The 12985-nt window shown below is 47.2% G+C and overlaps 1 protein-coding gene across 18 annotated transcripts in view; it reads right to left on the bottom strand.

The window, feature by feature from the left end:
- LOC136004410 (SET-binding protein-like) overlaps window positions 1–12985 on the bottom strand; it is a 347514-nt gene that overhangs the window by 318624 nt on the left and 15905 nt on the right. For 10 of the 18 annotated variants that reach the window (XM_065660868.1, XM_065660871.1, XM_065660866.1 and 7 more), the window contains 2 exons: window positions 12814–12887; window positions 11170–11826 (listed from right to left, as the gene is read on the bottom strand). In XM_065660868.1, coding sequence (XP_065516940.1) covers window positions 11170–11541 — 372 coding nt within the window. In that variant the 5' untranslated portion in view covers window positions 11542–11826; window positions 12814–12887. Of the gene's footprint in view, window positions 1–9035; window positions 10894–11169; window positions 11827–12813; window positions 12888–12985 lie in introns of those variants that run through there. The other 8 variants (XM_065660874.1, XM_065660870.1, XM_065660879.1 and 5 more) reach the window with 2 other exon arrangements.

Below are 12985 nucleotides of genomic sequence, written 5' to 3'. Positions count from 1 at the left end.
CGGAAGAAGTCTTTGAGAAAGGGAGGAAAATAATCCAAATCCTGCTGAAAGCCGGTTTTGCCATAAAACAAAGTAAAGTCAAGGGACCTGCACAGGAGATTCAGTTTCTGGGAATAAAATGGCAAGATGCACATCACCGGATCCCCACAGATGTGATCAGCAAGCCAACAGCAATGTCTCCACCAACTAATAAGAAAGAAACACAAGCTTTCTTGGGTGCTGTGGGGTTCTGGAGAATGCACATCCCAAATTACGGTTCGATCGTAAGCCCTCTCTATCATGTGACCCGGAAGAAGAATGATTTTAAATGGGGTCCTGAGCAACAGCAAGCCTTTGAGCAAATTAAACGCGAGATAGTTCATGCAGTAGCCCTCGGACCAGTCCGGACCGGGCCAGATGTCAAAAATGTACTGTACACCGCAGCTGGGGAAAATGGTCCTACCTGGAGCCTCTGTCAGAAAGCTCCAGGGGAGACTCGAGGTCGACCCCTTGGTTTTTGGAGCCGGGGGTACAAAGGATCTGAGGCCAGCTATACCCCAACTGAGAAAGAGATACTGGCAGCCTATGAAGGGGTTCGAGCTGCTTCGGAAGTGATTGGCACTGAAGCACAGCTCCTCCTGGCACCCCGGCTGCCTGTACTGGGCTGGATGTTCAAAGGCAGGGTCTCCTCTATACATCATGCAACTGATGCTACATGGAGTAAATGGGCTGCACTAATTACACAACGAGCTTGAATAGGAAATCACAGTCGTCCAGGCATTCTAGAAGTCATCATGGACTGGCCAGAGGGCAAAGATTTTGTAATGTCACCAGAGGAGGAGGTGATGCGTGCTGAAGAGGCTCTGACAAACTGTCAGAAAGTGAAAAACAGTATGCCTTGTTTACTGATGGGTCCTGCCGTATTGTGGGAAAGCATCAGAGATGGAAGGCAGCCGTATGGAGTCCTCGACGACAAGTTGCAGAAACTGCTGAAGGAGAGGGCGAATCGAGTCAGTTTGCCGAGGTGAAAGCCATCCAGCTGGCCCTGGACATTGCTGAATGAGAAAAGTGGCCAGTACTTTATCTCTACACTGACTCATGGATGGTGGCAAATGCCCTGTGGGGGTGGTTGCAGCAATGGAAGCGAAGCAACTGGCAACGCAGAGGAAAACCCATCTGGGCTGCTGCACTGTGGCAAGATATCGCTGCCCGGGTGCAGAACCTGGTGGTGAAGGCACGCCATGTAGATGCACATGTACCCAAGAGTCGGGCAACTGAGGAACACCAGAACAACCAACAAGTGGATAAAGCTGCTAAGATTGAAGTGGCTCAGATGGACTTAGACTGGCAACATAAAGGTGAATTATTTTTGGCCCGGTGGGCCCATGACACTTCGGGCCATCAGGGCAGAGATGCAACATACAGATGGGCCCGTGACCGAGGGGTGGACCTAACAATGGACACTATTGCCCAGGTTATTCATGAGTGTGAAACATGTGCTGCAATTAAACAAGCCAAACGTTTAAAGCCGCTCTGGTATGGAGGACGATGGCTGAAGTACAAATATGGGGAGGCCTGGCAGATTGACTATATCACACTCCCACCAACCCGCCAAGGCAAGCGCCATGTGCTTACTATGGTGGAAGCAACCACCGGATGGCTTGAAACATACGCTGTGCCCCAAGCCACTGCCTGGAACACTATCCTGGGCCTTGAGAAACAGATTTTGTGGCGACACGGCACCCCAGAGAGAACTGAGTCAGACAATGGGACTCATTTCATAATAACCTTATAGACACTTGGGCCAAAGAGCATGGCATTGAGTGGGTATATCACATCCCATACCATGCACCAGCCTCTGGGAAAATCGAACGGTACAATGGGCTGTTAAAAACCACACTGAGAGCAATGGGTGGGGTAACTTTCAAGCATTGGGATACACACTTACCAAAGGCCACATGGTTGGTCAACACTAGAGGATCGGTCAATAGAGCTGGCCCAGCCCAGTCAGAACTTTTACATATTGTAGAGGGGGACAAAGTTCCTGTGGTGCACATGAAAATTTGCTGGGGAAGACAGTCTGGGTTATTCCTGCTTCAGGTAAAGGCAAACCCACTCGTGGGATTGCTTTTGCTCAGGGACCCGGATATACTTGGTGGGTAATGCGGGAAAATGGGGAAGTCCGATGTATACCTCAAGGGGATTTGATTTTAGGGGAAAACAGCCAATGAACTTAATTGTGTGCTGTTGCCTGCTGTGTAATACTTTTATAGCCCATCAATTAGATGTCTTCAGGTCACCAGCGACTGGCCCTGACTTCCCTCCAACCATCATCCCAACAGAGAATGAATTCTGGTAGAACCAGACAAGTTCTGCAGTGAAGGAACAATCAGCATCAGCAGGCAACGATCCAACACTGCACACAGCTTTTCCTGCCCTGAAAGACTGTTACAAGGGATAGAACCTGACATCATGGACCGAATGGACTCAGCAGCTTTATAGGGACTGGTCCATGCACTAAGAGTGTACTGAGATAAGAGTGATGGTATACTGAAAATGTGGGATCTGAGCATGATGTGAATGGTATGGAATAAGGGGTGGATACTGTCCTGGGTTTACCAGGAGCCCTTTTGCTCCTTCTTAGTAACTGGTGCAAGCTCTGTGTTTTGACTTCCAGCCTGGGCAGAGAGCTGATAACACCGATTGTTTTTAATTGTTGTTATGTAATGTTTATTCTGGCCAAGGACTCTGTGAGTCTCATGCTCTGCTGGGGACGAGGGGAGGCCGGGAGGAAGCAGAGACAGGACAATCTGTGTGGATTGGTTTAAACCACAACAAGTGCTCACATCTGTCTCCAAATTTCAGCACCTGAGAATTGTTTCCCTTATCCTGCAGTTTTGACCTTTTTTTTTTTTTTTTCAGTGCCACAAAAATCCAGTTCCCAGGCAATATATGGGACATTTTATATCCCAGGACAACACTTTCAACACTTAGTTTTGGCACTAAAAAGGGAGGCAAGACAACACCAGCTTAAGTGAGCTCTTTGGACAAGGCAAACAAGTGTCACTTTGTTCTCACCTGTGCAACCCAAGCAGAGACTGAGGGGGGTAGGGGAAGCTCAAGACAGACCTGTGATTTAAAGGTAGGAGGATGGTTTGGTGGTTGAATGAGCTGGGGGCTTGACTTTCAGCTCATGCTGACACAAAGCATTATGCAGAGGGAGACATGTTAGTGCCTCAGTTTCCCCACTGTATGGTGGTGACTGTGGTGCCTACTCCCATCACAAGGCTCCTAATAAAGCACTCATGAATCAAGGCACAAATCTTCAGTGCTGAGCAACCAACACACCAGCTGCTTCATAGCCATAAAGCTAGAAAAGAGTTGTCCCTTGCCTTGCTCCAGGAGCAGTATTGCCCCAAACCTCTCACCTGCTTTCCAGGGCCAGCTGTAAAGCAAGGCCAGCAGAAGGGAACCCTGGCAGACCTCAGCATGCCTCACTTGAAGATGACCCACAAAGCAAAGCAAGCTCTCTTTCCCTTTTCTTAACAACAAAGTTTTGAACCTGCAGATGAATGCTGAAGATTTAACTAAGCCCATACTGACTATAGAAAAAAAAAAAGCTACCAACTGCCTCTTAGGTATCTTTAAGGAGCACAGAAGACTTAAAGGGACCAAATGCAACACAACTTGCTGGCCACTAATAGGATATACTCCTGCCAAAACCTTCTGCTGCTGCAGCTCCTACCGTAAAAGTCAGTCAGAGAAACTCTCTAAGACTCAATTTGGAGTTTTAGAAAGAAGGCATTCTTTATTGCAGCACTGGGAACACACACAAATCATTTTGCAAAGGTGAGCATACCCAATACTTGCCAACAGTGGCTATTTATTTAGCATACGCATGCATATTCATAGCTTTTCCAGAAAAAAATTATAATCATAGAATCATAGAATCATAGAATAGTTAGGGCTGGAAAGGACCTTAAGATCATCTCGTTCCAACCCCCCTGCCATGGGCAGGGACACCTCACACTAAACCATTTCACCCAAGGCTTCGTCCAACCTGGCCTTGAACACTGCCAGGGATGGAGCACTCACAACCTCCCTGGGCAACTTATTCCAGTGCCTCACCACCCGTTAGGAAAGAACTTCCTCCTTATATCCAATCTAAACTTCCCCTGTTTAAGTTTTAACCCTTTACCCCTTGTCCTGTCACTACAGTCCCTGAAGAAGAGACCCTCCCCAGCATCCCTATAGGCCCCCTTCAGGTACTGGAAGGCTGCTATGAGGTCTCCACCCAGCCTTCTCTTCTCCAGATGCAGCCTTCTCTTCTCCAGCCTATCCTATATTTCTCAGCCTATCTTCATACGGGAGGTGCTCCAGTCCCCTGATCATCCTCGTGGCCCTTCTCTGGACTTGTTCCAAGAGTACCATGTCCTTTTTATGTTGAGGACACCAGAACGGCACACAATACTCCAGGTGAGGTCTCACAAGAGCAGAGTAGAGGGGCATATTTGCATCCTAATTACGCATGCGCTTTCTTGCTGAGGGGGGGCCTTTGGTGGTCCTTGACAGTCTTCCTCACTGTGTTTACTGAATGACCTCAGTGTTTACGCACATTTGCAAGGTCCTAGTGGCGAGTTAGCAGTTGGTATGTTCTTGCTTCTGTTCTGTTTCAGTGTCGCTCCAAAGAGGTATTCCATACCACAGCACATCATGCCCAGGATGTAAAACTGGGGGCAATTACCCGGAAGGGCTAGATCACTGCTCGGTCGGCTTGGGTATCGGTCGGCAGGTGGTGAGCGGTTGTATTCTCTTCCCTTGTTATTTCCCTTATCATTATACCCTCCTGATGTTGTGTTGTTGCAAAAGTAATCCTGCTCAGTTCTAAGTCAGAATCCCACCTAGACGCTTGATGTTGTGCTGTTGCGTCATCGGTCGTTCAAGATTGACCCAGGAAATTACAGTCTTGTTCAGAATGTGTGGGTTAAAGCCCTTCCTGAATCTTCGTTAGCAAAGACAGGCCTTCCTCATAGGAGAAGGAAAACTCCTATCCTCAAACCCGGGCTGATGGAGGTCGTCTAGCCTTGTATGGTCTTCCATCGAAGAGAAGGACACTCTTACAAAACCTACGACCTGTGGACTTTGCTGTCACTGTCCTAGCTAGCTAGGCCGTGGCAGTTAAACCTCAGGTGTAAAGGGTGGGGCCAGTTCTGCGCAAGCTGTGCCTCACCTAAAAAATCCACTGCGCAGGCTGGAAGGGCTTACTCTCACTTGTCTGTATGGACGGGCGAGGGTCAAAACGGTAGGTGACAAGGTGCATGGGAAGCTGCAGATCCAACCTTGCATGCGGGCGGACCAGCGCATGGGTAGCTCGAGATTGCTCAGGAGATGGCAGTCCTGGTCGGACACTTCCTGATGGCCTAAGCACCCTTTTTTCCAACCAGATTTGCATATCCCACATGCCCTTAGTCATCGTGCTTGTAGTAAGCATGGTTAAAGCCCTTCCCAAATCTTCGCTCGAGAAGCCAAGCCATCAATTATTGTTGGTGGTAGCAGCAGTGGTTTGGTTTATACCTTAGTTACTGGACTGTTCTTATCTCAAACCCTGGGAGTTGCATCCTTTCGATTCTCCTCCCTATCCCTCCGGGGGGGGGGGGGGGGGGGGGGAGGGGGAGAGGAAAGTGGGGGGGAGTGAGAGAACAGCTGCGTGGTTTTCTGAGTTATGGCTGGGCTTAAACCACGACAGTTCTTTTTGGCACCCAGTGTGGGGCCCGAAGGGTTGAGACAATGACAGATCTGACTGGAGTGCGTCTAATCGTATTTGTGATAAGCATTCATTGTTTTGGATTAATAGTCATTCGTCACAATGCTGATTTATTGGCTCTCAAAGTTGTTGCTCTTGATCAGCATGTCGTACCTTACTTACAGCCGGTATTTGCTGTGTTAGTGTTTAGCGGCTGGGGACCTTGGGCTAAGGTTCTTGTTTCATTGTACTTTATGGTAATGACTTGTAATACAATAGAATCATTGATCATGAAACTGATCTGGCTTGCGTTCCCAGTGTGGTCACCACCTCTATACTTTGGGAGGTATATAATAGAAGTGTTTAGCAATTACACATTGTTTTTCCCCTCCTCGGGTGGTCAGCCTATGAGGAAGACATTCCCACACACCCTAGTGACAAGTACAGCAGCTACTCAAACTGACTACAACAGATAACACAGCTACTCTAGCTCTAAGCACAGCAGCTGCACCAACCCCTGCAACAAGGACAGCAGCTACTCAAACTCCGACCACAGCAGACAGCGCAGGTACTCCAGCTCCAGTGACAAGTGCAGCAGCACCATTTGAGAATTCTGAAGGTTTTGAACGGCCTTTGGGTACCCTTGAGACCTGCCAGCTGATTGGGATGGGGATCATCATGTTGGCACACATACAGAGTGTGTTTTATCCACGACCATTTCGTCTGATCTCAAAAGTTAAGCAGAGTTGGGTTTGGGTCCTGTCTAGGCTTAGACAACGATATAGGAGGACCAAGAGATTTTCCCCAAGTTTGGACAGTCATGAGTGGCAGGGTGTGTGGGACAGTATGGGCAAGTATCTAGTCCACTGAGCCCCTCCAGAGCTTTGGAAGCATCGGAGATGGAAGGCAGCCATATGGAGTCCCCGAAGACAAGTTGCAGAAACTGCTGAAGGGGAGGGTGAATTACTTTGAGCCTGGTGGGCCCATGACACTTCAGGCCATCAGGGCAGAGATGCAACATAGAGATGGACTCATGATCGAGGGGTGGACTTAGCAATGGACACTATTGCCCAGGTTATTCACGAGTGTGAAACATGCTGCAATTAAGCAAACCAAGCAAACCAAAGCCTCTCTGGTATGGAGGACGACGGCTGAAGTACAAATACATGGAGGCCTGCTGGACTGACTACATCACACTCTCTCTCCTGCTCTGAAAGACTGTTACAAGAGATGGAGACCGACATGATTCTGTGATTCTGTGATTATGGACTGGATGGACTCAGCAGCTTTATAGGAATTGATCCATGCACTAAGGAATGATCTCTCTCTCTATGCAGATGTATATATATATATATATATATATATATGAGTGATGCTATATCGAAAATGTGGGATCTGAGCATGACGTGAATGGTATGGAATAAGGGGTGGATACTGTCCTGGGTTCAGCAGTAGCAGTCATTTGTCTCCTTCTTAGTAGCTGGTGCAGTGCTGTGGTTTTGACCTTCAGCCTAGGAACAGTGCTGATAACACCGATGTTTTTAGCTGCTGCTTAAGTAATGTTCTAGTCTGACCAAGGACTTTGTGAGTCTCATACTCTGCCAGGGAGGAGGGGAAGCCGGAAGGAAGCAGAGACAGGACACCTGACCCAAACTAGCCAAAGAGGTATTCCATACCACAGCACATCACGCCCAGGATGTAAAAGTGGGGGCAGTTACCCGGAAGGGCTAGATCACTGCTCGGTCAGGCTGGGTATCGGTCGGTGGGTGGTGAGCGATTGTATTCTCTTCCCTTGTTATTTCCCTTATCATTATTATTATTGGTGGTAGGAGCAGTGGTTTGTGTTATACCTTAGTTACTGGGCTGTTCTTATCTCAACCCGTGGCAGTTACATTCTTCCAATTCTCCTCCCCATCCCTCCAGGAGCTGGGGTAGGAAGGGGGGGAGTGAGAGAGAGACTGCGTGTTTTTCTGAGTTACGTCTGGGCTTAAACCATGACACTGCCCTGGTCCTGATTAGGGTCCCAGTTACGACTGTGGGTAGGTATGTGAAGATTCACTATACCTGCCAGTGTGCCTGCTCTTAATTGTTGCTCTACTGCGGTCCAAGCTGTACAAATAATCATATTCCTGTCAACATTCTCAAAAGCATGATGCATAATTACCAGCCACTTGTTTCCAAGTATTCTAATCTATAATGGTATAGGGAATCTTTATCGTGACCAGACCATCGTTGCCCACAGCTCGTCTTAAAGGTGCAATGACAGTTTCCCCTTATTTTCCCCTAGTTTGCTCTGCTGTAGGGCAAAATCCGTCAGCCCCCTCTAATATCTCCGGTGCCTGTGCTGGTGCTTGTGCTCGATTCTCATTGTCAGCACCTTCAGACCCATTATTCACAACACCCTTTCTCCAGGGGGCTACCATCAAATCCAAATCCTCCTCTGCATTCCTCAAATGCTTAGTGCATAACTACCCTATGCTGCACAAACAGCAACAGCGTTTAAGCAAATTTTTCTCCAAGGACAATACTAACAGGTCCTGGGGTGCAAAATTAAAACTACAATCCTTTTGCCATTCCAGATGATATCTCAAAGTGAAAAACATTTCCACATAAGCTACTTCATCCCACTTTCCTTTTCGTCTCAAGAAAAACAACCACCATTGATTACAGTATTTTACCAGAGTGTCCAGAGTAACTGAACCACCCAGGGGTCCACCACTTTGTTTGAAAATCTCCCAGGTGATCAAGCCACTCAGGGGTTCACTGATCTGTATCCAGAGAGTGTTGCAAAACGCAACCCAATGGGGATTTCTTCAAAACCCCCTGTGGAGGCAGTGGTCCTGACCTCCACCCAGATTCCAGATTGTTGCAAGATGCAACCCAATGGGGACCTTTTCAGGATCCCCCCTTTGGAGGCAGTGGTACCCATGATCCTGACCTCCACCAAAAACCAAACTACCAAAGTCTGGTCAACCAAAACCAAACTACCTTTTACCCACTGGGCAGAGCATCCCCTGCGCCTTACGTGGAAAGGGACCAGAAAGAATGCCTTTTAAAGAAATAAAATCAGGGTCTTACCGAGGTCCCGAGTCAGTCTGGGGAGCTGTGGTTCCTTTCAGGGAAACTCCCCTGATTGCCAGCGTGAAGGTCCCAGAGACTCCCCAGATCCGCAGGAAACACGGCAGGGTATCCCTGTTTGGGCACCAAATTGTTACCACAGAAGTCAGTTGGAGAAACTCTCCAAGACTCAATTTGGAGTTTTAGAAAGCAGGAATTCTTTACTGCAGCACTGGGCACACACACGCGAATCATTTCGCAAAGGTGAGCATACCCAGTACTCGCCAACAGTGGCTATTTATTTAGCATACACATGCATATTCATAGCTTTTCCAGGAAAAAAAAAAAAAAAAAATATTTGCATCCTAATTCGCATGCACTTTCTTGCTGAGGGGGGGCCTTTGGTGGTCCTCGACAGTCTTCCTCACTGTGTTTACTGAATGACCTCAGTGCTTGTGCACACTTGCAAGGTCCTAGTGCTGAGTTCGCAGTTGGTATGTCCTTGCTTCTGTTCTGTTCCATTCTCACTCCACGTTGGGCACCACTCTGCTATCTTGAAGGCTGGTATCCTTAGTCTTATTTACTGTCTCCTTAGTTGTTATCAGTCCTGTGATGTTCCTTCCCCCATCAGCCAAACATTCCTTTCTCTCTACATGTTAGTAAGTTAGAACAGTTTGGTTTATTCTATGTTAAAGGCACACACACTATTGTTAGGTTAAGATTTAAGGTTACACAGCTATGACATTCTCCAGAAAACATTTTATAAGCCAGTCTCTGAGTTTTATGACATAAGCATATAGAAGCAAAAGAAACTCTGCTGACCCTCATACTGGTTTTTGGCTCAAGGAACTGCTTCTCTTTATGTCTTTCTTCCCCTTCTCCCTCAGCTCCTTATTTAACCACAGACTTCTAAGTAAGAAGGAAATTATGTTCATTGAAACCTTCCCAGCACATTATCAGCTTTAGCAGGAGTATTTGGGGAAAAGGGAGGCAGAAAGCTTAAGGCAGAGGGGATACCCAGGATTAAATCATCCCTTGGAGGAAGATAACAGGGTGTGAAAGGCCAACTAACTGCTTTTGGTCACATCAGGCTGGAATTTCCTTCTCCAAAGTGCACTGGAGCCTTCGACCCACATCCAAGAGCAAGCAAGGGGCAGGACACAGTGCAGCCAACCTGTGATGCACCAGACAAACACAATTTCTCTCCCGTTGCTTTCACAGTGACTGTAACAGCCCTGCCTGAGCACACAGGCATCCTGCATCAGTCAGGCTTGTAACACAGCTGAGTATTATCCATGCTACAAGCAGACATACTTGAGGGCTGAGTAGTTGTCATGTTTTACTGACACACTATCAAATCTCATCCACGCCATCTGCTGAAACAGCTCATTCACCTCCTGACCAGCAGATGATAGCTGGATCCTCACAACACCCAGATTTTACATGATAGTACCTTCGTACAAGAAGCTAGACTTGCAAAGCAAGGATTCTGTGGCCACAAAAACATCAGGAATGGGTCAAATTCTGCTTGGGAGACATTTTGAGTTCAGAGGGGTATATTTTTATGTGGCAACTGCATGGGAAAAAATGACCAAGCAAAATGTAAGCACCAGGCTCCAGGGATTTTCAGGAATGTAAGTGCAAACTTTATGGAAACAGATTTAGTGGGATTGGAGCTTCCACTTAAGTCCTCCCCTCCTTCCCCTCCCCAGCTAGATGACATTCTCAGAGTTTTGATTTGCAGCCTGCCTGAATACCACTAAAAGTATTTTCTCAGAGGAGAAAACAGGAATTTGGCACTTGTCTACCTCTATTCTGCTGCCTGTCAGCATTCAGCAAATATTTCAGTCATAGCCCTTGGCATGCTGCTAGCCCCACTCATTTAAGCTTTGGCCCTTTCCTAGGCTGACCCACTGGCCTTTACCTTCAAATCTTTACAGCCAAAGGCTGACCACAGGATGGGCTGGCAGGGAAGGGAGGATGAAAGGGGTGTTGGGGTGAATAACTTATGCCAGACTCCATTGCAATTTCAGGGGGAGCAGAGAGGTTGCAAATCCCTGACCATGCTCCTTGAAGAATTTGATTACCAGCAGATGGGATTTGCACTTCCACATCTGAAAGATGATAAGAATTAACACATTAAAGGAGAAAAAAAAAAAAAAAAAAAAAAAAACGAAAAAGAAAAAAGGAAGGAAGTCCTGTCATCTCAGCTCTCTTCCATGTGGCCAGCAGCATCCTGAGGCAGGTACCTAATTGCCCACAGAGCCTTTGCTTTTCTTCTCCTGCCTCAACTGCTCTCCTCTGCTCGGACACAAACTGAGCAGGTTTAATCCTACCCTCTCCCTCTGCTTTCAGCAGAAAGGGATAGAATAGGAAAAAATAGGACTTACCTTCTTTCTTGAGTGGGATCTGTCCTCCTCTTTAGCTGTTTTGCTATTTTTCCCAGCTCTGGAAAGCTTCTGCTCCCCAGATTGCTTGATGGTGATTTTGACCTCGGGAGGGCAAATATAGTTCTCCAAGTTCTTTGGGGGCTTCTTAGCTCTCTTAGTGGTCTGGATCTTTAGTTTTAAACTCCCCTCCGTGAAGTTAGCTTCCTTGATGGAAAATTCCTGCTCCTCTAGGCCATCTCCCACCACCCATTTCTCACTGTCTGCATTGGAAGTGGAATCCATATCTCTTCCAGAACCATCCTCTTCCTTGGGCTCCAGCTTCTCACTGCTCACCAGAATCCCTTTCCCCAAGCCTGCCGCAGGCAGCATCATCTCCTCCACACAGCTGGCGGTAGGTGGAGGCTTCACAGAGACCACAGTGGCTGGCAGAAAGTCTGCTGTGCCTCCCCTTTGCCAGGAGCTGCCCAAAGTTTCTTCCTGGGCTCCATAGCAATACTGCAACACCCTGGAGTTTTATCAGAGAAAAGGGGAGTGTGGGAGGGGATGAGGAGAGCAAGGGCAGGTACAGTCCCAGGGAACAAATGGTAACTGTCCACCAAATTCAATGTCCCGATCGCCCAGAAGCTGCAAGTTTCTCAGAAGAGACCAAATTTTCCACTGTAAAAATAAAGTAGAAGAAAAAAAGGAAGTTAGCATGCCCACACATATCAAACACGAGTGTGGAAATGACTAAAACAGAGCACACTTGGGCTTCCCCTGCAGCATCTCAAGGGCCTTTCTTGAAGCAAAATGAGAGCCAAGGCTGGCCGGCATTTCTGAGGGCTGGATCTAGTACCGCAAAGCGATGAACAATAGCCACATGTATTGCTAAATTGACAAAAATGGATATCCAAAAAACCCAAATAATGGTATATAAATACAAAAACCTTCCACTCTAGACTTGTGGAAATATATGAGGGAGCAACAAGCTCTCTAAACCCACGAACCTCCTTGTTACTTCAAAGTGCTTGCTGTCAGGGTTTCTTAGAGGGAGAAAAAAAAATAAATAAAAATATAGAGGCAGACACTTGCCTCAGGTTAAACATTAACACAGTCATCAGAGTACAGAAAACACGGTATTGCGCTATGAATCAGGCAGCAGAGCTTCAAGCCCGAGACGCTCCCTGGGATGCTGGAACTGCAGGAGTTGCCACCTGGGTCTCTTGCAGGGCGTATTACAGACCTGAGTATTGAAAGCAAGGGAAGAAAGCTAAACCTCAGTGCTTTCCAGAGTTCCTCATGCCCTTGGGTACTACTGCTCTTTGGCGAGGGCTAACTGAAGCAGACTGTGCTCTCATCCTTTCAAATGTCAGCTTTCTTTAAAAGATCACAGACTGAACCCTTTGAGATGGAAACATTCATATTCAGGACCTTACAAAGTCTCAGCCAAAGTTAATAGGAGAAGCTGCTGAATGTTCAACTGAGGCAAAAGATGTATCACCATTCTATGTCATTAGACAGAGAAAACCAAATACTAAACATCTGGTTAAAAAAATAACACAGTGTGTTTTAAAGGTGGTGAGGTGCTTTCATACATGCTCCCTAAAATCCCCCATATAGCCACATGGCAAGCCAGTTTAGGCTACAAAATTAGTAGAGCAGTACCTCAGAGAGAAGCAAAGATCTTTTCTGCTACTTTAGCAGAAACAGCTCCCTGGTGAGTCAGAGGAGTATCACTTCTGGCAGACAGAGAAGAAAACAAGAAGGCACTATCAGGAGTAAGTGCTGGAGGTTCAGACCTACTCTTTCAGCAGTAGCTCCCTGCTAGATTAGCTCT

This window comes from Lathamus discolor, chromosome W, assembly GCF_037157495.1.
Source record: "Lathamus discolor isolate bLatDis1 chromosome W, bLatDis1.hap1, whole genome shotgun sequence".
NCBI classification, from domain to species: Eukaryota; Metazoa; Chordata; class Aves; order Psittaciformes; family Psittacidae; genus Lathamus; species Lathamus discolor.
Note: the sequence above shows the minus strand (reverse complement) of the source record. Positions and strands in the feature narration are given on the sequence as shown.